This window comes from Cervus elaphus, chromosome 3, assembly GCF_910594005.1.
Source record: "Cervus elaphus chromosome 3, mCerEla1.1, whole genome shotgun sequence".
NCBI classification, from domain to species: domain Eukaryota; kingdom Metazoa; phylum Chordata; class Mammalia; order Artiodactyla; family Cervidae; genus Cervus; species Cervus elaphus.
In genome coordinates, this window is record NC_057817.1 from 8,757,727 (window position 1) to 8,779,985 (window position 22,259).

The following is a 22,259-nucleotide window of genomic DNA, read 5'->3' on the forward strand; positions in this document are numbered from 1 at the left end:
AACAAAATGAAATGTGAAGAAAGGAAAGAATTCAAAGTAGGTTCCAGAACTATAGGGTTTTTGCATATTTCAATGTAAACAGGTAGAACAAGAAGGTCCACTTGATCATTTAATATTTAGCATCTTCAACTCTATAATTCTTTCAGTAAAACTTATTTTGAAATGAATTAATATAAAGCATTTTTTTTTCTCAAAGCAAGTGTGTATACCTTGGCTGGAATCATTTTAAAGCAAAAAAACCTCTCATTGGGTATTATTGCTTTAATTTTGCACAAAATTGCATTTAAAAAGAAATGTAAACAGTTGTCCATTTTATAAAGACAAAGTCTGGAATGTATTTTTTTCTTTTTATTTTCTTTAAAAGACATTTTGACCTTCCTATGAAGCTCAGCTAGAGAAGACATTGGCAAAACTTTGTATGTCCTCATACATAGCTTTTGATGAGAATTTAATAAGACAGAAAATAGTACCTTGCCAAGTATTAACTTTAAATCTTATTTACTTTAGAATTTCAAGATTTATGGAATACCAAAAAACCCAGGGAGATGACTCACAAAGAACTGGAACCTTCTAGTTTCCTACACTCTTTCAAAGTCTTAGTTATTTAACTTTGCTACATACTGCCATGACTGATACTGAGATCAACCCATGAATTAACATAAATTAATCTGTTTCTTTTGGCTTCTCACCCCAAATGGTTAATCATTCGCTGGTTATCATGTGGAAATGGACTATTTAAAAGCAGTGGCATTGCTCTTTTAAATTACAAACATGATATCTGTATTTAATCAGAGAATTACTCAACTATGGGAACGCAAATATAGTTTTTCTCTTTGTATTTTTAAATTATGAAAATAAGATAACATATTTACAGGAGACTTAGAAAATACAGAACAAAGTTTCATAGAGTTCCATTATATAATACAGTTATTTTTAAGTAGATAAATTAAGATTTTTGTTGGAGTTTCAATATCAAGCTCTCAAAACTTAATAGAATGAATATACAGAAAAGTAGAAGGATATGGTAGACCTGAAAAGCACCATGAACCAGTTTAATATAATTAAGATTTATACAATTTTCACACAACAGTAGGATGCAAATGCTACTCAAGTTCCCATAGACTGTAGACTAGGAGACACTGGAACACACCAGGGACATAAAACAAGGTATTAAAAGTTAATGGTCTAAAGGTATTGAAATCATAGAGTCTGTTCTCTTATCACTGTGGAATTATGTTAAAAATCAATATCAAAAGATATTTTAAAATAATCCACATATTTTCAAGTGCAATGTGACATTTACCAGGAGAGATCTTTGACTTAGCCATTGAGAGCCTCAGTAAAGTTAGAAGCCTGAAAAAACACAGAGGGTGATTGCTGAGATGACACCAGCCCAGGTTGGATGCATGAGACAAGTGCTCGGGCTGGTGCACTGGGAAGACCCAGAGGGATCGGGTGGGGAGGGAGGTGGGAGGGGGGATCGGGATAGGGAATACATGTAAATCTATGGCTGATTCATGTCAATGTATGACAAAAACCACTACAATATTGTAAAGTAATTAGCTTCCAACTAAAAAAGAAATTGCTATCAAGATGAGAAATTAATACCAAAGATCCTTTAAAAACCTCATGTATTTGGAAATTAAATGTCCACTTTTAAATGATGGGTGTATCTAAGAAGACATAGCAAGGAAAATTAGAAAATATTTGTAATGAAATACCAATGAAAAGAGAATTTACCAGAATTTGTTGCATGCAGCGGAAGCTGGCTCATTACACAACTGAATACAATGTGGAATCTTGAATAATGTATAAAAACAAAGAATGAACACTAGCATAGCATTTTGGTAAATTTGAACAAAATTTGTACTTTAGTTAATAACACCATATCACACGTTAATTTCCTGTTTTGTTTTTTATTTTAAACAACGTAGCAAATACAGTTTTTAAAAGAAATAATTCTATGGTTTAGAATGAAAATATACTTCATTTATTTCCTGTATATCAACCCCTTTTCCATCTTATCTGTCTTTTGGCATACTTACTGACTATTACTATTTGAATCTCAATTACCCACATCCTAGCATTCTGAGTCTCCTGTTTGGATGCTTTAGTTGAGACTTACTTGTGAAGCACAAAACCAGTTTGGTTTTATGTTAAGTAGGTGGGTTGCTAATCCGTAAGAATGCCGTTCTTGATCAGGCCTCTATGAATTGTTTGTAAGTACCAAATCAGACAATGCAGTCTTTATATTCATCCTGCAATTAGACAAAATTATTCTAGTTATAGTCCAGTTAAAGATCTCTAGTATGAAATGAATGTTAAGTATTCATTCTTTCTTTATATTTCTCTCTGGCTTCATTCTAGCTCATTTATGTATTTAAAAATAATCTTCTAAGTTACTTTTTCACTGCTTTTCATGTTGCAGATTGAAAATGTTGATGTCTGCCTTAGTTTTCTAGCAGCCAGAGGAGTAAATGTTCAAGGCCTATCTGCTGAAGGTAAGAAAAAGCACAATTATCACAAATGGCATCTGTGTTTGAAAGACTTTTTATAACACTAGAAATGTCAAGTGACAGTATATAGGCCCTTAATATAGAAAAGGAAATTAGTAAAGTTTCCAAAATAATAGAAACATAAGTTCTGTGGTTATTAATGTATGCTTTCATTATATAGCTATGTTCCAGGTTTTGTCAAAGTTGTTCTTTACATTACTGAGTATATGAAAGGGGGGCATATTAACAAAATATCTTTATGTTATAACGAGTAAGTAGTATTTTTAGAATATTAAGTAGACGGATGGATAGATAATGCTGGGTAATAGATGGACATAAATACAGTTAAATGGTGTAATTAATGCTTAAATATTGTTTTATCAATAACAATTCTATAATTTGATCAAGTTAGTAATCCAAGTCTAAATATTTGGTAAGTTTAATGAAGTCAGTCCTTGGGAGTTCTTCAATGATTAGTATTAATAATTGTTCTTTGTAAAGGCGTTAACATTTTTAAAAGTTTAAAAGATCAACACTGACGTTGAAATAAAGAAAACAGGAAAAAGACAACTAAATCTGTCACTTTTTTTCCCTGCATTCTTTTTCTTCAACATATAATTTTAGGAAACCTTTTCAAAATTGTCAAGTAGTAGTAGTAACAAAAACAATTGCTAAAGTTATGATCCATCAATTCCTTTGAGATCGATATCAGCAACAAGCATTTTTTAAGTTAGAATTTTAATTATATTACATTAATCACTTTTGGCAATTTATGTTACTTAATGTTTCTACTACAGTCAGTTTACTCTGTAAAGCCTTCCCCACCCCCACAGATAGTAGACATGTTAGATCTAAGTTTTACAAGTTTTACTGCTATTGGAAAAGTATGAATTGTGTGATATCTGAAATATTATGAACATGAACTAGGATTATTTACTTTTGTTAATTTTTCTGCACTGTTTAAATTTTAGTTTGAATTTCTTCTATTCTTTATATGTTTATGTCATGATGTTTAATATTAAATTATATATTTAATGGCCAAAACTTAGGTTCAAACCTAACTCATGGTTCTGTTACTTAGAATAATATTTGATAAAATTCTCCAGGATGATACTTTACTTTCTAAGAGATTAAAAGTAGGTGAAAACTGTTACTATTTGTTGGTTTTATGTCTCTTCCTTTTAACATGACATCTTTTATTAACATAAGCCTGTTGCTTTTTATTTATCTCCTAAAAATATTTGGGTAGTCAAAATGATTTTCTGTATTTATTAAGCATGAATAGTAATAAAATAAGAAGTTTAAAGAATATCTTTCAATAGGTTTCACAGGAGAAAATTAATACTTTCAGGTTCATACAAGAAAATTTATACTTTCTCACTGTAGCTTTATATTGATCAAGCCTATACTTATGGCCCCTGTGAGGAAGGTTAGGGGTTATAATAACTCAGCCTTATTTTATATGAATAATTCCACTGCATAGTGTGTGTGTGACATTATAAACCATCAGAGAGCAAGAAATTTAAGTAGTTTATTAATGTTTCTAAATTCCAAAAAAGAGGCATAAAACCTTGACCTCACAAGAGGATATATTTTATTGCCAATGGCAAGTTTCATTTAAAGTATGATTATAGGTTGCATAGCATTATATCCAGCTTTACTGGCCTCTCTTTTTCTGATTCTAAAATTGTAACTCCAGAAGAAAAAACTAGCTCATGTTGTGGCCTACTTTGTACATTTAATCTCTTCTTCAGTGTTAGAAAAACTTTCACAGGAGCCTCATGTTTTAGAACTAGAAATTCTACTTATTCTATTATGCTTATTCTACTTATACTATTATGCATGCATAATAAGCATGCATCTAAAGTCATGCACAAAGTAATCTTAATTATTTCTTAATATATAATATGAATTAAAAATAAAAGAATTGTAGCATTAAAGTGGATAACTATGGTGCCATCTGCTCTTTGGAGGACACATACATAGTTTTTTAATAAATTGGTTGGTGGGTGATTTAGAATACTGCTGACAGTTATGAGGTACACCCATAAAGCATCAGTGGAGAAGGCAATGGCACCCCACTCCAGTCCTCTTGCCTGGAAAATCCCATGGACGGAGGAGCCTGGCAGGCTGCAGCCCATGGGGTTGCAGAGTCGGACACGACTGAGCGACTTCGCTTTCACTTTTCACTCTCATGCATTGGAGAAGGAAATGGCAACCCACTCCAGTGTTTTTGCCTGGAGAATCCCAAGGATGGGGGAGCCTGGTGGACTTCCGTCTATGGGGTCGCACAGAGTCGGACACGACTGAAGTGACTTAGCAGCAGCAGCAGCATATTGCATCAGTATTTGTAATGCAGGGCACTGAGCATTTGAGTGGCTTTCTTTCTCTAGCTCATAGGCATCCCTCCGCTGATTGTGAGGGAAAATATGTGTGTATGCGTGAGCTCAGTCATGTCAGACTCTTTTGAGACCCCAGTGAACTGTAGACCACCAGGCTCCTCTGTCGAACGGATGTCCCAAATAAGAATACTGGAGTGGATTGCCATTTCCTGCTCCAGGAGTTCTTCCTGACCCAGGGATCGAACCTGTGTCTCCTGAATCTCTTGCATTGGCAGGCAGATTCTTTACCGCTGTCTCACCTGGGACGCCCATTTATGAGAGAGACAGAATGATAAATCAAATGATGAACGCAAGACAGAGCACCTGTCCATCTGCATGAAGAAGCTAACTCGAGAAAAACTGTAGTTCAGGGTCAACAAAGAGCATCCCTTGAGTAAGCGTTGTTCTCTCTCTGAAATTTCCAAGCTATGTAAAAAATGTTAGCATGTTTTAGAAAATCAGACTTAAATGTGTGACTGAGAAAACCAAGTCTTATTTCTATCTTCAAAGATTAGTCTATTTAGAGTCTATTGGAAGCAATTAACAGTACTGCTTCTAGAATTTCTTTTGTTAAAAGAAATCATTTTATGTGATCCTGTTTTTATATTTTCCGCTTGATACAGAAATAAGAAATGGAAACTTAAAAGCCATTCTAGGGCTGTTTTTCAGTTTGTCTCGCTACAAGCAGCAGCAGCACCACCAGCAACAGTATTACCAGTCCTTGGTGGAGCTGCAACAGCGGGTCACCCACGCCTCCCCTCAAGCAGAAGCCAGCCAGGCCAAAACCCAGCAAGATATGCAGTCCAGGTAAGGGAGGGAAGTGGGGGATGTGTTTAAAATGAATTGACATCGATGGGAGTCTGTGGGAGCATGTAGACACAGCCAGGGTGGGATGCTGGCAACTTGTTTTTAATGTTTTTGTTTGTGAATTTGGCCACCGTATTTATGTAGTTGTATCAATGTGATGTGATTATTTGACTAATGTTATAGAATCTAAAACCTCTTCTGCTTGGATGACCAACATTTGTCCACTCTTTAGGTGAAATATTTGTGCTTGTTTTCTAAAGGTGATTGTGGTTTGTATCTAAATGTGTGAAGTGTCTTTCTTGTAAGCTGTGTGTCACAGTTACTTTCTTCTAAAAACTATTATTTAGAATGCACTTTTGGAGTCCTGGTCTCCAGTTGTGTAGTTTTCTTTTGTCAGTGCTTCTGATTGATTAAACCATTAAATCTGGCAAAAAGTTTAGGTCTGTTAAACATAGGGTTTGAGTGTTTGGGAGCATGCTGTTTTGATGTGAGACTGTATGTGTGCACACATGTGTATACGTGTATGTGTGTGTTTATATACACAGGTTATGTTTGTCTTACTTGAGTCTGTGCGTACATGTAGACATAGCCAGGATTGAGTGCTGACAAACCATTACAACATTTCTTTACTCTTTCATTACTGTTTTTTTCAGTTTGGAATTACATCAGTCATGATTCAGCCAGAGAAGCAGAATCAGTAAAAAATAGTGTTAACAGATTCATTGTAAAGAATTGATTCACATGATTGTGTGGCTGGCAAGGCAAATCTGAAGCCAAACGGCAGCCCAAAAGAAAGGACAGGCTGAGACTGTGAGCGTGAGCCAAAACTGCTATAAACAGGTGGAGTTTCATCTCTCAAGGAGGCCGCACTCCTGCTTTTAAGACTGTTCAAGGAGTGAATTGGGCCTAATATCATAGTGATAATCTAGGATAATCTCCTTTACTTAAAGTCAAATGCTATGGATTTAGACCACTCCACAAAACGCTTTCACAGAAAGACCCAGATTGGTGCTGAGTGGGACTAAATAAACCTAGCTAGGTTGGCACGTCAAAAAATAATCACTGAACAAGATTAACAGGTTTCATGCAAATTGTTTATTTGTTTCTGATCAGTGTTTGGGTTATCAGCTCATTAACTCTATCACATACATAGCTGTGATTGTTTTTCTTAAGGAGAGAGAATGTCCAATACAAAAATACTCTTTATCATCTTCTAAAATATACACATGTATCAAATATTTACTTTTTCCATCTTAGATGCCAAACCTAAAACCTAATGATACAGTTTGCCTTGAGTTTGTTTTTGGCAATTAATACTGACTGAAGAAACTAATACAAATTTCCAAAATACATTCACAAACCACTTCCCACTTATTGTCAAATAGTCAACAGTTCAGAAATCTCCTTCTCTTTCATCTGTCAACCACCCCTTGCTTCATATTAAATAATATTTCTGTCTCTGTACAACCATGTAAACTCTACTTCTTTTGGCAAATTTTACTCATTAGTGAATTATTAATAAAGAAAAATTATAGTTTCACCAAAAAATTTGGGATGTCCTACAAAGGCTGTGGAATATTTGTTTTTACTCAATAATGCAAATGCGCTTCTGCTCTTTGAACTTGTCTTGGCATTTTGTGATGTTGTGTGAAACTGTTCAGGAATCAAAGTGAAAAAAAAAAAAAGATCTATAGTATAAGTTCTTTGTATTTCCTTAAGGATAGAGGAGAAAAATAAAACATATGACATTAATTTGGGGGGTGTTGGTTAATAGAAGCAGATCTAGATTTTGAGACCTGCCAGAAATAATATTTCTTAGGAGTTTGGTTTAAGCCATTTGAATAGACAAGAAGCAAGAATAGTAGCTAGAAAAATACAGGAAGTGAAATGGTATTGTGCAAAGAATGTTGACTCTGGAAATGAGATGAGCTATCATTTGTCACTTTTTTTTCCTCATTCTACTTCTGTATCTGTCGTTGGAGTTTCTTGCCCCAGACTTCTCAGTGGTTATGACCCTTTGGGGGAGATTTATTTCTCTTCTTGCTAGATATACATGGATATTATGAAGCTGTATAATATTTTAAAATATAGAACTATATATAGAATAGGCATGGCCATTTTACAGCATCTTGGGGAGAGCTATCTTATTTTTTTTTTCAGTGAACGTTTATAAAAAGCATTAAAAAGCCCTTTCTTTTCACTAGTGTCCTTTAATTCTGGGATAGCAGGGGAGTTCTTTACCACGAGCGCCACCTAGGAACCCAGACTAAATTTTTTTCTTTTGATAAATTGGATTTAATTACATTTTGGATTAGTAATTTAATAAATCAGAGTACTTATTGTACTAAATGTAGTGCTTCGTTAGGGTCATGATAAAGAGGAGCTCAAAGTCTTTATTTCAACAGATTTTATTATATGTTTTGGAGAATGCTCTATTTCAGAGATTAATACTTATTTACATTTGTATAGGTTTGATAAGCAATCTAGATCTATTTCTTCAACCACCCCTCAAAAGTTAATAATAAAGTGTATGTTTTATTTTTTCTCCTTCTCCATTCTTAAGGAAATTCAAAGAACTTACACTGTAGATTATACTTTTCACTTTGATTCCTACACAGTTTCACACAACATCACAAAATGCCAAGACAAGCTTAAAGAACAGGAGCATATTTGCATTATTGAGTAAAAACAAATATCCCTTATCATTCCCTGGCCTTTTTGTAATTCATTTTTTGTGTGTGTGAAATTGTAATTTTTCTTTATTAATCATTCACTAATGAATAAAATTTGCCAAAGGAATTAGAGTTTACAATGTTGTACAGAGACAGAAATATTGCTTAAAGATTGCTAAAATATTACTTAAATGTTGCTAAAGGTTGATATAGTGAAATAGTATATGATTATAGTTTATGTGAACTGAAATGTAATAACATATTTAAGTATTTTCAAAACCTATATTGACAGTATACATAGGAAAGGTTTAAGTGTCCATACTATAGAACCAAGATGATAAATGTGGAAAATAGCCCAGTGACACATTTCTGTTCGTTTGCTTGAGATGTGTGTCATAAATCATGATTTATGAAGATTTTCTATTGATTTCAAAGGCCTTTCCAAGTGAATGGTTTAAATGACTGGTTCCTATATTATTCTAGATATTTAGCCAAAAAATGTTCTTCTATTTTTCTTGGTAGACCTGAAATGATTTTAGTGCACCTTGTTTCATGAAAATGTTTTTGTTTTGTTCACTTTGCTTATTAAATAAACTGGCATAAAGGCCTAGATTTCCACAATATTTATTTTATACACTAAGAATTGCTAATTTGTTTCACTCTTTTGAGAATAACACCAAATGTTTCAATTTGAACATTTTTCATTCAAATATACATTTTAATCTAAAGGTTAGCAAGTAAAATATACAAGAGAGAAAATAAAATGTGAACCAAGAGAAACAGAGTGGGGTGCAAACTCTCCTCCTCCGACTTTGCAGCTTCCTCTGGACTCTTGAGTGTGTGTTTGTGTGTGTGTGGCTGTGCACGCAGATGTGAGCACAGGTGCCTGTGAGTGTCCTGCTCAAGGACACATCTTCTTGTTGAGAGCTTACCTCTAGAATCAGACTGCCTGTACCTGGATCCCAGTTCCACCTCTTTCTAGTTGTGTGACTGTCGGCAACTTACCAAGCCTCTCTGTGCTCAGGTTCTCGTTTGCTAAAAGGGCAATGGCACCAATATCATGAGGTCGTTCTGGGGGTTCACTGGGTAAGAATCTAAAACTCACTGAACATACCTGGCAGATGTCACTCTTCTGCTCAAAGCCTTGAGATGCTGTCAAATAGCCTCGGCCTGCCCCCCCTTAGGAAACATGCTGTGTCTGATTCCTTTGCCTAGCGTGTGCTTCCTCGAGGGGCACTTGGCTAAATGTCTCAAGTTCACTGCCCACGCATCACCTTCTCACTGATGGTGACCGTGACTACTCTTTTAACACTCCAGGCTGCCCATCCCTCGTGGTTGCTGTACTTTCCCTTCCTTTCCATAACCCTAATCACTCTCTAACCTAAAACATATTTATTATGGTCATTGTTTATTATTACTACTTCCTCCCCTCCAGATTGTAGGCCCTGAGAGGAGAGTAGTGTTTTTATGTTTTAATACGTTTTGAGGGATTAAACAAGAACATTATACACAGTAGGTGCTTAGTAATGATTTCTGAAGTGAGTTAAGGTAAAAATGAATGAATCGATTATAGCTGCTTCTAATTTTAAGTAGGAAGACTCTCTAACATTTAAAGTTGCAAATGATAGGTCATTTAAAATGAAAATTGTGTATATTTATAAAAATATTATATTAAAGATAAATGTATTCTGGATTCTTAGGTGGTCATGATATTGAACTATAGTTAGTTTCAGAGTGGTATGTAGTGGAACCATCAGACCTTATCTGGACGCATGAAATTATTTGCCTCATCCTCACTGATCCCTGACTATATTCCTTTTTGGTCTTTCATGAAACATCTGAGAAAGAAACAAAATGCATGTGAAAATGTAGGTAAGAAATTGCATAGATGATAGAGTATTAGAGGCAGTGATAACAAATCTTTCTGAACTAAACTGAGAGCTATTTTGGGAATTTGGGAGATTATGACCCCCACAGAGGATCATTTGTCCTTCTGCTTTTCATTTTGTAGGAGAAAGTCAAGAATGTGTCCACTTGCTGTTTAGATGAACTTGCTCCTTCCTACAGGACCCACAAGTCAAATTGCAAAATCTCTGGGCACATGCTTTTTGAGTGACTTGCCTGTTCCCTTTGCAGCCCCTTGCCAAGGTTCCCGTGACCCCTGCCACACACATTGCTTTTGGAACCCTCTTCCATGAAAGACATTTGCCTTCCCCTTTTCCAGGAAACATCATTTCCTTCTGGGAGATTCACTGTGAAACTGGGACAGTTTGCAGCTTTTCAGCCTGGGGTTATAAATCTTAAGAAGTATAGAAGAAGTTTAACTTAAGATGACAGGAAAGCTCTGGTAATTTAAGCCCTCGTGAGCCTGGCTTCAATTAGTTGCTTAATTCAGATCTGTGTTGCGGACTACAGTGTGCTCTTCAAAAACGACAGCGAATCAATTAAACTTTCAAGAAAATGAAACAAACAACAGAGACATTTATGAATCTCCTTTTTAATATCAGGATCTTTTTATTCCTAAAGAGAAATAATTGGAGGGAAAGAAATTATTCTTTAATTGATTGAGTGAGGAAACCAAGAAAGGGTGTAATACTAACAGTGTGTGTATACACAGTGCTTATGTTCTGTGCTTTTAGTCAGTGTTTTTAAAGCTTGACAGCTCTTCATAGTTCTGCTGTTATGATGGGGTATCATCTCTATAGTTTTGGTTATTTTAGAATCAGGCAAACATGGGTTTCACTTCTGCCTACCAGTTCCCAGTGATGTGGCATGAGACAAGTTATTTTAACCTGCTCAAATACCAGTGTTCCTACCTCTAATATTGGAATGGTGATACCTTTCTCAAAGGGTATTGAGAAGACCACGGGACATAATTTGTGTTTAAAGTGCCTCCTTAACACAACCCTTAGTGTGATAAACACTCAAACCAGCCGTTTTCATCTTCCCTCCTCTCACTTTAAGGTCATATCAATGTATAATAAAATTATAGATCAAAATTAATACCTCAGGTCAACCGCGTCACTCTTCCTTTCTTTCTTCCTTTCTCTGATCAGTTCTGTCCATTACACTTCTAACTTCTTTTATGCATTACATAAAAGTAGTTCAAAGTATAACATCATGATTTAAAAATAATGACCCAATGCTCAGAGCCTCCCAGGCCTGATCTAGCTAAACAGAGGTAACCCCATTCATTATTTTAGGTATTTCCTTTAGTAATTATTCCCCTATAGATAAATAAAATACTACTGCCACTAACTTTTATTCATTCATTTGATCATTGTTTTTTAAATTATTTGTTTATTTGGCTGCATGGGGTCCCAGCTGCATCTTTCCTTGCAGCACAGACTTCCAGTTGTGGCACATGAGCTTCGTCACTATGTGGCATGTGGAATCTTAGTTCCATATTGTTGCTGCTGTTCAGTCACCAAGTCGTGTCCAACTCTGTGACCCCGTGAACTGCAGTTCACCAGGCCTCTCTGTCCTTCACCATGTCCTGGAGTTTGCCCAAGTTCATGTCCATTAAATTTGTGATGCCATCCAACCATCTCATCCTCTGTCACCATCTTCTTCTGCCTTTGACAGGCAAATATACTCCAAGATATATTCTCCAGGCAAGAATACTGGAGAGGGTGAAAGTGAAAGTCACCCATTCTTGTCCCACTCTTTGCAACCACGCTCCTCCATCCATGGGATTTTCCAGGCAAGAGTACTGGAGTGGGTTGCCATTTCCTTCTCCAATGGACTATACAGTCCATGCAGTTCTCCAGGGCAGAATACTGGAGTGGGTAGCCTTTCCCTTCTCCAGGCACTCTTCCCAACCCAGGGTCAAACCCAGGTCTCCCACATTTCAGGCAGATTCTTTACCAGCTGAGCCACAAGGGAAGTCCAAGAATACTGGAGTGGGTAGCCTATCCCTTTTCTAGCGGATATTCCCAAACCAGAAATCGAACTGGGGTCTCCTGCATTGCAGGCAGATTCTTTACCACCTGAACTATCAGAGAAGCCCACTGGAGTGGGTAAGCCATGCGTTCTCCAGGGGATCTTCCCAACCCAGGGATCGAACCCAGGTCTCCAGCATTGCAAGCAGATTCCTTACCATCTGAGTCACCAGGGGGGCCCCTTAGTTCCTTGACCAGTGATCAAATCTGCAACCCCTGATGTATGCACTCTCCCATCTCTCCAATCCCGTATTAATATATTCAACAACTGTTTATTAGCACTTAGGTGTTCCTGGCACTCTTTTAAACATTGGAGATACAACAGAGGATAAAATAAATTGAAGAATCCTTGCCCTTTTGGAGCTTATATTTAGTTATAGACAAACCATAAAAAAATAAATAAATAAATATGTACTAGTAATTGGGCAGCTGTTGGTAGAGAAGCATAAATCAGAACAGGAGAAATAAATGTTTTTCTGCATTTCAACAGGTTTCTGGGAAAGTCCTCACTCAGATGATACTGAGCAAAGGGGGAAACAGAACTAGCTGTGTAGTTATCCTATAGAAGAGAGTGTCAGGCAGACAGAAGAACTAGAGCTAAGACCTTGAGTTAGGAGTCTACCTGTTCTCTTTTTTTTTTTTTTCAAGAAGAGGAAATAACCCAATTTGGCTGTATCAGAAAGAAGAACGTAGAAGAAGAGTAGGATATATTTCAGAGAAAGATCAGGTAGTATGACCCTGTTGCCATGATAAGAATTGTGGATTTTATTCCAGGAGAGATGGGAAACTATATTATGCCATGTTGGTGGAAATGGCATTATTTTATTCTTAATGGCTGAGTAATACATTTCAATAAAAAAGGAAACAGAAAAGAACAGGCCATGGCTCATTTAATGTTGCTCTAGAGGGATATTATAAATTGAGGGACCCCTCTTTGCCAGCGTCTTTTCTCTGGAATTATTTAGTTGTTATAGTTAAACTTGTTTCTTGTTTGTTTGGATGGTCAGTGAATTGGTTTGTTTATGTCTGGTCATAGAGTGAGCAGCAATAGTAATTGACATAAGTCTTTGATTAATCTCCCTCTTTTTATACCTCCTTCATCTCTGCAGTTTCCTAGTCCAGCCTCCCTCTCTCTTATGGACTGACAGCCTCCCTCACTCACATGAACTTAAACCTTAATTATTTTTTATCAACATGTTATGGCATCACATCCTTTGACAGATTGATTCTTCATTCCAATCACTTTATTATTTTCTTTAAATACATGAAAATCAATTTGCTGAACTTATCCAGGGAGAAAATGAAAACATCACAATTATGCTCTACCTTCCCAAGGGAACTGTGAGAATATATCTTTTAAATTGTTAGACTTACTCCTAATTTAGAGAATTTAAGACTTGTGTTCTTTCTGACATAAATGTCTTTGTGACATGAGATGAAAACAATGTAAACCAATGTTTCATAATTTGGTGTTATGACTGCCAAACACATTCATGTATCATCACAGTGCCATGACTCATAATAATTAACTTGTGATTTATTTCTTGAATATTTTACTCCAGGACATTTTGATATCCTGTTTATGTATTGTATGAACTTTGTCTCCCAAACACTAGAAATTTTTGGTTCTATTCAATCTTTACTATTTCTGGGACATTCTCTTCTCAAACAGAGCATTGGTAATGTAGAGTTGAAGAAGGAAACAACAACCTGTTCCAGTATTCTTGTGTGGGTATAGGAGCCTGGTGCGCTATAGTCCATAGAGTTGCAAAGAGTCAGATATGACTTAGCAACTGAACAAATGTAGGGTTGATAATTATATCTGCAATTTTATGCCATATGCAATGATTATGTATTAATCTGTTTTGCACTGACATCTGTGTATCAGAGATTCAACTTACTGTCTTACAGTGGAAAAACCCAACTGTCACAATCATTTCAGTACAACCACCGAATATTTTCCTGTCATAAGGTATACAGAGAAAGGCAAATTATAATCAGAGGATGACAGAATAAGCAAAGAACTGAATTTGGGGGACTTGCATGTTTCTGCAGCTGAGGTAGTCTTGCCATGGGTCAAGAGTCTTTCTTCATTGCAAAGCGCACTGTTGACGTTTTCCTTTTCGTATTCCATGCCCTGTGCTTCTGACCACCCTCACTGCCCACACCACACCACCCCCCTGCACCCACAGCTTTCTGGTTGACCTCTCAGTCTCAAAAGATGTATAAACACAACCCTGCAGGGAAGACTGCAGATCAGAGTCCACCATCAGAAGTGTTTTGAGACCCCAGTCACCCCTTAACAATGTGAGACTTACTGTACTGATGATTACATTTGCTTTGCAGTAAATTGAGAGAAGCTCAGTTGCAAGGACTCCTTGAAATCTACTTTCTCATAGACCTTCAAACATTTATGTAATTATTTTATATGTCATTTTCATGAACGAGTATACTGAGAAATAATTTGTTAACATATTTTGTGCTTACTACAATTAAGTGTTCAGAAGTATTAAATAATCCAGATTTTTCACTCCTTAGGGTAGTCTTTGCCAACATTTGTCATTTATTTATTTTTTTTGCTTAAATAGTAACAACCAATATATATAGAAAATAATATGAAATTTACTTTGCAGATTCTTTTCTATATATATACATTACTTTTCAGATTCCTTTATATATATAAAATGGGCTTCCTTGATGACTCAGACAGTAAGGAATCTGCCTGCCATGTGGGAGACCCAGGTTCGATCCCGGGGTCGGAAAGATCCCCTAGAGAAGGGAATGGCTACCCACTCTAGTATTCTGGCCTGGAGAATTCCATGAAAAGAGGAGACTGACAGGCTATAGCCCATGGGGTCACAACAGTCAGACATGACTGAATGACTAGCACACATTTATACATATTAGTATACAGCTGAATCACTTTGCTGTACCCCTAAAGCTAGCACAACATGAAATCCACTATACTCTAAAACAATAATTAAATTTTTAAAAATAGTTTTATCTAGCAGAATTGAGGGTCCAGTTGTTTTTGTTTTTTTGAGGTAGTGGCATTAAAATGGACCTTTGGAATGGAGCCCTGAATGCACTGGGATGTAATTTTCCTCCACACTAAAATTTGTAAATGGAAAAGATCCATGCAGCAGCATAGTGTTTTGAGCTACATGTAAGTAAAAGCAGTGTGGAAAATCTAATTTATGGTAACATTGTGAGAGAAATATGAGCCTGGTTTCCTGAGTTCTCCTTTATCTTGAAGTTCTGCATTCCTAAAAGAGCATGAGACTTTGATGCAGTAATATCTTATCCAGGCATCTCTCTCTGTAGTTACTGTTTTGAGACCCCACAAAAGCAGACCATGCAGGTGGCCTTATTAACTGTCAGCTGAAATTTAAGATTAGACAGAGGTTGTAAGATATTTACATACCATATTTCACTAATGGGATAAGTTAACACAGTAACCTGTCTCATGTGTAATCAGGATGATATTTCAGCCACCCAGCTGCTAAAAAGAAACACATGTGGATGAAGGCTAAGTTTCTGACTCATTTATGGATTAGGCAATAACTGTTTTTAGTGAAGTCTCAGCAAAATTTATGTGTAGGGACAATATATTTTAAAAAATGCTCTGAAGTGAGTAGTTGTTACAAAATGTCTTAAATATTTTTGAATAAGGTACAAAAGATATTTTGCAGAAGTGTCTGAACACTTTCCTCCTTTTTAGAGCTATTATCTTGTCAGTTATCATTTTATAACATTGCATAAGGATCCTACAGAAGGGAAACTATACCTACTAAAGGAAGAATTTGGTTTAAATAATATTTATTCTGAAGATCTGGTTTCATTTCTACCCTTAGCAATCATAGGATATATAAGGAAATATATTTCAATCTATCTCAGTCTTAAAAATTTTAGGGAATGTGCCCTATTGTCTTCAGTGTTTGTTATTTTATATAAAAATCCTAGTTTAAAACTTTCTTGCAATGTGTTAATTATAATACATCTTGGGTAATTTATCCCTGATTTCTCTCAAGCCTTATTTAGTAAATTTGAAAGGAAATAAGTCCTGTAGTCTTCACATGATACTGTCATAAAAGAAAGGTAAAATTTGGAGGTAAAAAATTCCACCAAAATTTATGCCCCAGAAATGTCTTACCTCCTGTTATAAAATGTGTTTCTTTGTATTCCTCTTTGGCTTTTTGGGAATAGTGTTGTTAAGAGAACAATGTGATGTTATGATTAAGCATCATTTCCCTTTATTTGGGAATAGAGTACTAAAGGTCTGACTGAGAAGGATTTTGTATAGGGATTTCCATTCTTATAATATTTGTGTGACTCCAAGTCTAAAGTTATGTAGACTAAAGGAAGGAAAGATGATTGATTCTAAGATAGTTTTGTATAGTTTTCTTAATATAGATGAGTTGTAAAAACCTACATGATATGAAAATTGCTCTGGTTAACACAGTCTATTCAGTTATATTTATATTAAGTACATCTATTTTAAAAATTACTGTTTTTGTGTCTTATTTTTATGTTTTGGTGAGCTAGTCACTATGCAGTTGGGCATAGTCCAAGAATACCATATGGCTTAATGGAAAACAATATTGTTCTAATGATCTTTCGTATATTACCTTAGAGCACAATGTTCTTCTTTATTGGTGATTTGAAAGCTCACATGTGACCTTTCGGCAAATAAAGATTCAGCCCCCTCTATGTGCCAAGAATTATGCTAGATGTGCAGCTGAGATCCAGTGATGCTTTAATCTTTCAAATCACCCACAAACTAATAGAGAACCTGGATGTTTAAACAGACGGTTCTGTGAGGTGTGGAGACTCCTCCAGCAGAGGACAGGAGTCCAAACAAAGGAACTGGTGAAGGATGCCATTTCACATTCAGGAAGCTGCCACTTTTTCAGCTGAGGAAGAAGTGAAAGTAGAAATGTGTTCTAGGTATCTCTTGCTATATAAAATATTTTGGCCCAAGTGATAATGATTTTCTTATACTCATGGACAATATAAGCTTAGGAGTCAGACAGGGCACAGCAGGAAAAGCTCCTCTCTACTCCACTGTGTCTGGAACTTTCACGGGAAAAGGTGGAATGGCTGGGGTGTCACAGACCGGTAGGAGGCAAAACGTCTTTGGAGAATCATGTCCAAGGTGACTTTTTCACTCACTTGTCCAGCAGCTCAATTGCAATAGTGACAACATAGATCCTCACCAGCATGGACGTCTCAGGGACATCGTACCTCAAACATGATGACCTACTGATCAAAGGGAGTGACAAGACCACCCATCTTCAAAAGGAGAGTGGGTGGGACAAGACCACACTTCTTTTTTTTTTTTTTTTTGGATCATTACTTTTATTTTTTAAAACTTATTTTTTAATTGAAGGATAATTGCTTTACAGAATTTTGTTGTTTTCTGTCAAAGCTCAACATGAATCAGTATAGGTATACATATTCCCATCCCTGTTGAATCTCCCTCCCATCTCCCTCCCTACCCCACCCCTCTAGGTTGAGACAGAGCCCCTGTTTGAGTTTCCTGAGCCACACAGCAAATTCCCGTTAGCTATCTATTTTACACATGGTAATGTAAGTTTCCATGTTACTCTCTCCACACATCTTACCCTCTCCTCCCCTCTCCCCATGTCCATAAGTTTCTATGTTTCTTTCTCCATTGCTGCCCTGTAAATAAGTACTTCAGTACCATTTTTCTAGATTCTGTATATATGTGTTAGAATATGATATTTATCTTTCTCTTTCTGACTTAATTCACTCTGTATAATAGGCTCTTGGTTCTTCCATGTCATTAGAGCTGACTCAAAGACATTCCATTTTATGGCTGAAAATATTCCATTGTGTATATGTACCACAACTTCTTTATCCATTCATCTGTCGATGGACATCTAGGTTGCTTCCATGGTCTAACTATTGTAAATAGTGCTGCAGTGAACAATGGGATACATGTGTCTTTTTCGATTTTGGCTTCCTTGGGGTATGTGCCTAGAAGTGGGATTACTGGGTCATATGGTGGTTTTATTCCAGGTTTTTTAAGGAATGTCCATACCATCTTCCACGCTGGCTGTATCAGTCTACATTGCCACCAACAGTGCAAGAGTGTTCCCTTTTCTCCACACCCTCTCCAGCATTTGTTGTTTGCAGACTTTTTGATAGCAGCCATTCTGACTGGTGTGAGGTGATATCTCATTGTAGTTTTGATTTGCATTTCTCTAATAATGAGTGATGTTGAGCATCTGTTCATGTGTTTGTTAGCCATCTGTATGTCTTCTTTGGAAAAATGTCTATTTAGGTCTTTACCCATTTTTTGATTGGATTGTTTGTTTTTCTGATATTGAGTTGTATGAGCCGCTTGTATATTTTTGAAATTAATCCTTTGTCAGTTGTTTTATTTGCTATTATTTTCTCCCATCCTGAGGGTTGTCTATTCACCTTACTTATAGTTTCCTTTGCTGTGCAAAAGCTTTTAAGTTTAATCAGGTCCCACTTGTTTACTTTTGTTTTTATTTTCATTACTCTTGGAGGTGGGTCATAGAGGATCTTGTTTTGATTTATGTCATCGAGTGTCCTGCCTATGCTTTCCTCTAAGAGTTTTATAATTTCTGGTCTTACATTTATGTCTTTAACCCATCTTGAGTTTATCATTGCATATGGTGTTAGGAAGTGTTCTAATTTCATTCTTTTACATATAGCTGTTCAGTTTTCCCAACACCATTTATTGAAGACGCTGTCTTTGCCACATTGTATATTCTTGCCTCCTTTGTCAAAAATAAGGTGCCCATAGGGGCATGGGTTTTTTTCTGGGCTTTCTATCTTGTTCCATTGGTCTGTGTTTCTGCTTTTGTGCCAGTACCATAGTGTCCTGATGACTGTAGCTTTGTAGTATAATCTGAAGTCAGGAAGCTTGATTCCTCCAGCTCCATTCTTCTTTCTCAGGACTGCTTTGGCTATTCGAGGTCTTTTGTTTTTCCATATGAATTGGAAATTTTTGCTCTAGTTCTGTGAAAAATGCCACTGGTAATTTGATAGGGATTGCACTGAATCTGTAGATTGCATTTGGTAGTATAGTCATTTTCACAATATTGATTCTTCCTACCCAGGAGCATGGAATATCTCTCCATCTGTTTATGTCATCTTTGATTTCTTTCATTAGTGTCTTATAATTTTCTGTGTACAGTTCTTTTGTCTCTTTAGGTAAAAATATTCCTAGATATTTAATTATTTTTGTTTCAATGGTAAATGAGATTGATGCCTTAATTTCTGTTACTGATTTTTCATTTTTAGTATATATATATGCATATATATATGCAAGTGATATATATATGTATATATATATGTATATGTGTATATATATGTGTATATGTGTATATATACACACACATATATATGTGTATATATATGTATATATGTGTGTGTATATATATGTGTATATATTTATATGCAGGTGATATATATATATATAAAATATGTGTGTGTGTATATATATATGCAAGTGATTTCTGAGTATTGATTTTTTATCCTGCAACTTTGCTAATGTCACTGATTAGTTCTAGTCATTTCCTGACACTATCTTTAGGGTTTTATATGTGCTGTATCATGTCATCTGCAAACAGTGAGAGCTTTACTTCTTCTTTTCCAGTCAGGATTCCTTTTATTTCTTTTTCTTCTCTGTTTGCTATAGCTAGGACTTCCAGAACTATAATAGTGGTGAAAGTGGACACCTTGTTCCTGAGGGAAAATGCTTTCAGTTTTTCACCATTGAGAATAATGCTTGCTGTAGGCTTATCATATACGGCCTTTACTATGTAGGCTCCTTTACTATGTAGGGCCTTTGCTATGTAGGAAGGTTCCTTCTATGCCTACTTTTTGCAGATTTTTCATCATAAAAGGATGCCAAATTTTTCAAAGGCTTTTTCTGCATCTATTGAGATTATCACATGGTTTTCATCTTTCAATTTGTTAATATGGTGTATCACATTGATTGATTTGTGTATATCGAAGAATCCTGGCATCCCTAGAATAAACCCAACTTGATCATGGTGTATGAGCTTTTTGATGTGTTGCTGAATTCTGTTCATTAAAATTTTGTTGAGGATTATTCATTTTTGTTCATCAGTGATATTGGCCTGTAGTTTTCTTTTTTTGTGTTATCTTTTTTCTGGTTTTGGTATCAGGGTGATGGTGGCCTCATAGAATGAGTTTGGAAGTGTTCCTTCCTCTGAAATTTCTTGTAAGAGTTTTAGAAGGATAGGCATTAGCTCTTCCCAAGATGTTTGATAGAATTCTCCTGTGAAGCCGTCTGGTCCTGGGCTTTTGTTTTTGTAGAGTTTTTTGATTACAGCTTCAATTTCAGTACTTGTAATTGGGTTGTTCATAATTTCTGTTTCTTCCTGGTTCAGTCTCAGAAGATTGAACTTTTCTAAGAATCTGTCCATTTCTTCCAGGTTATCCATTTTATTGCCATTTAGTTATTCATAATAGTCTCTTATACTCCTTTGTATTTCTGCATTGTCTGTTGTAACCTCTCCTTTTTCATTTCTAATTTGGTTGATTTGATTCATCTCTCTCTTTTTCTTGATGAATCAGGCTAAAGGTTTGTCAATTTTGTTTATCTTCTCAAAGAACCAGCTTTCAGTTTTATTAATCTTTACTCTTATTTGTTTCATTTCCTTTTCATTTATTTCTGCTTGGATCTTTATGATTCCTTTCCTTCTACTAATTTTTTTGGGGGGTTGTTCTTTTTCCAATTGTTTTAGGTGTAAAGTTAAGTTGTCTGTTTGACTTTTCTTGTTTCTTGAGGTGGGATTGTATTGCTATAAACTTCCTTCTTGGAATTGCTTTTGCTGCATCCCATAGGTTTTGAGTTGTCAGGGTTTCATTGTCATTTGTTTCTAGAAATTTTTTGATTTCCCTTTTGATTTCTTCAGTAACCTGTTGGTTATTTAGAAATGTATTGTTTAATCTCCATGTGTTTGTGTTTTTTACAGGTTGTTTTTTTTTTTTTTTTTTTTGGAAATTGATATCTAGTCTCAAAGCGCTGTGGTCAGAAAAGATTCTTGATATGATTTAAGTTTTCCTAAATTTACTGATGTTTGATCTGTGACCCAAGATGTGGTCTATCCTGGAGAATGTTCCATGTGCACTTGAGAAGAAGGTGTATTCTTCTGCATTTGGATGGAATGTCCTGAAGATATGAATGAGATTCATCTCATCTAATGTATCATTTAAGACTTGTGTTTCCTTATTAATTTTCTGTTTTGATGATCTGTCCATTGGTGTGAGTGGGATGTTAAAGTCTCCTACTATTATTGTGTTACTATCAATTTCTCCTTTTATGTCTGTTAGTGTTTGTCTTATGCATTGAGGTGCTTCTATGTTGGATGCACAGATATTTACAATTGTTATATCTTCCTCTTTGATTGATCCCTTGATCATTATGTAGTGTCCTTCCTTATCTCTTGTAATCTTCTTTATTTTAAGGTCTATTTTGTCTGATATGATGATTGCTACTCCAACTTTCTTTTGCTTCCCATTTGTACAAAATATATTTTTCCATCCTCTCACTTTCTGTCTATATGTGTCTTTAGGACTGAAGTGGGTTTCTTGTAGACAGCATATATATGGGTCTTGCTTTTGTATCCATTCAGCCAGTCCGTGACTTTTGGTTGGAGCATTTAATCCATTTACATTTAAAGTAATTGTTGATATATATGTTCCTCTTGCCATTTTCTTAATTGTTTGGGGTTGATTTTGTAGATCTTTTTTCTTCTCTTGTATTTCTTGACTATATAGTCTCTTTAACATTTGTTGTATAGCTAGTTGGTGGTACTGAATTCTGTAAACTTTAGCTTGTCTGAAAAGCTTTTGATTTCTCCATCAATTTTGAATGAGATCCTTGCCAGGTACAGTAATCTTGATTGTAGATTTTTCCCTTTCAGTACTTTAAAT

At 35.6% G+C, this 22,259-nt stretch overlaps 1 protein-coding gene and 1 long non-coding RNA gene across 12 annotated transcripts in view; both read left to right on the top strand.

Annotated features, from left to right (window-relative positions):
* NAV3 (neuron navigator 3) overlaps positions 1-22,259 on the top strand; it is an 892,289-nt gene that overhangs the window by 643,824 nt on the left and 226,206 nt on the right. For all 11 annotated transcript variants that reach the window (XM_043880083.1, XM_043880069.1, XM_043880142.1 and 8 more), the window contains 2 exons: positions 2,429-2,501; positions 5,500-5,683. In XM_043880083.1, the coding sequence (XP_043736018.1) occupies positions 2,429-2,501; positions 5,500-5,683 (257 nt within the window). The remainder of the gene's footprint in view (positions 1-2,428; positions 2,502-5,499; positions 5,684-22,259) is intronic.
* Positions 6,183-21,508, top strand: LOC122679461. Its single transcript, XR_006336406.1, has 3 exons — positions 6,183-6,194; positions 11,133-11,136; positions 21,339-21,508. It is a non-coding gene; the product is annotated as an uncharacterized LOC122679461 (long non-coding RNA).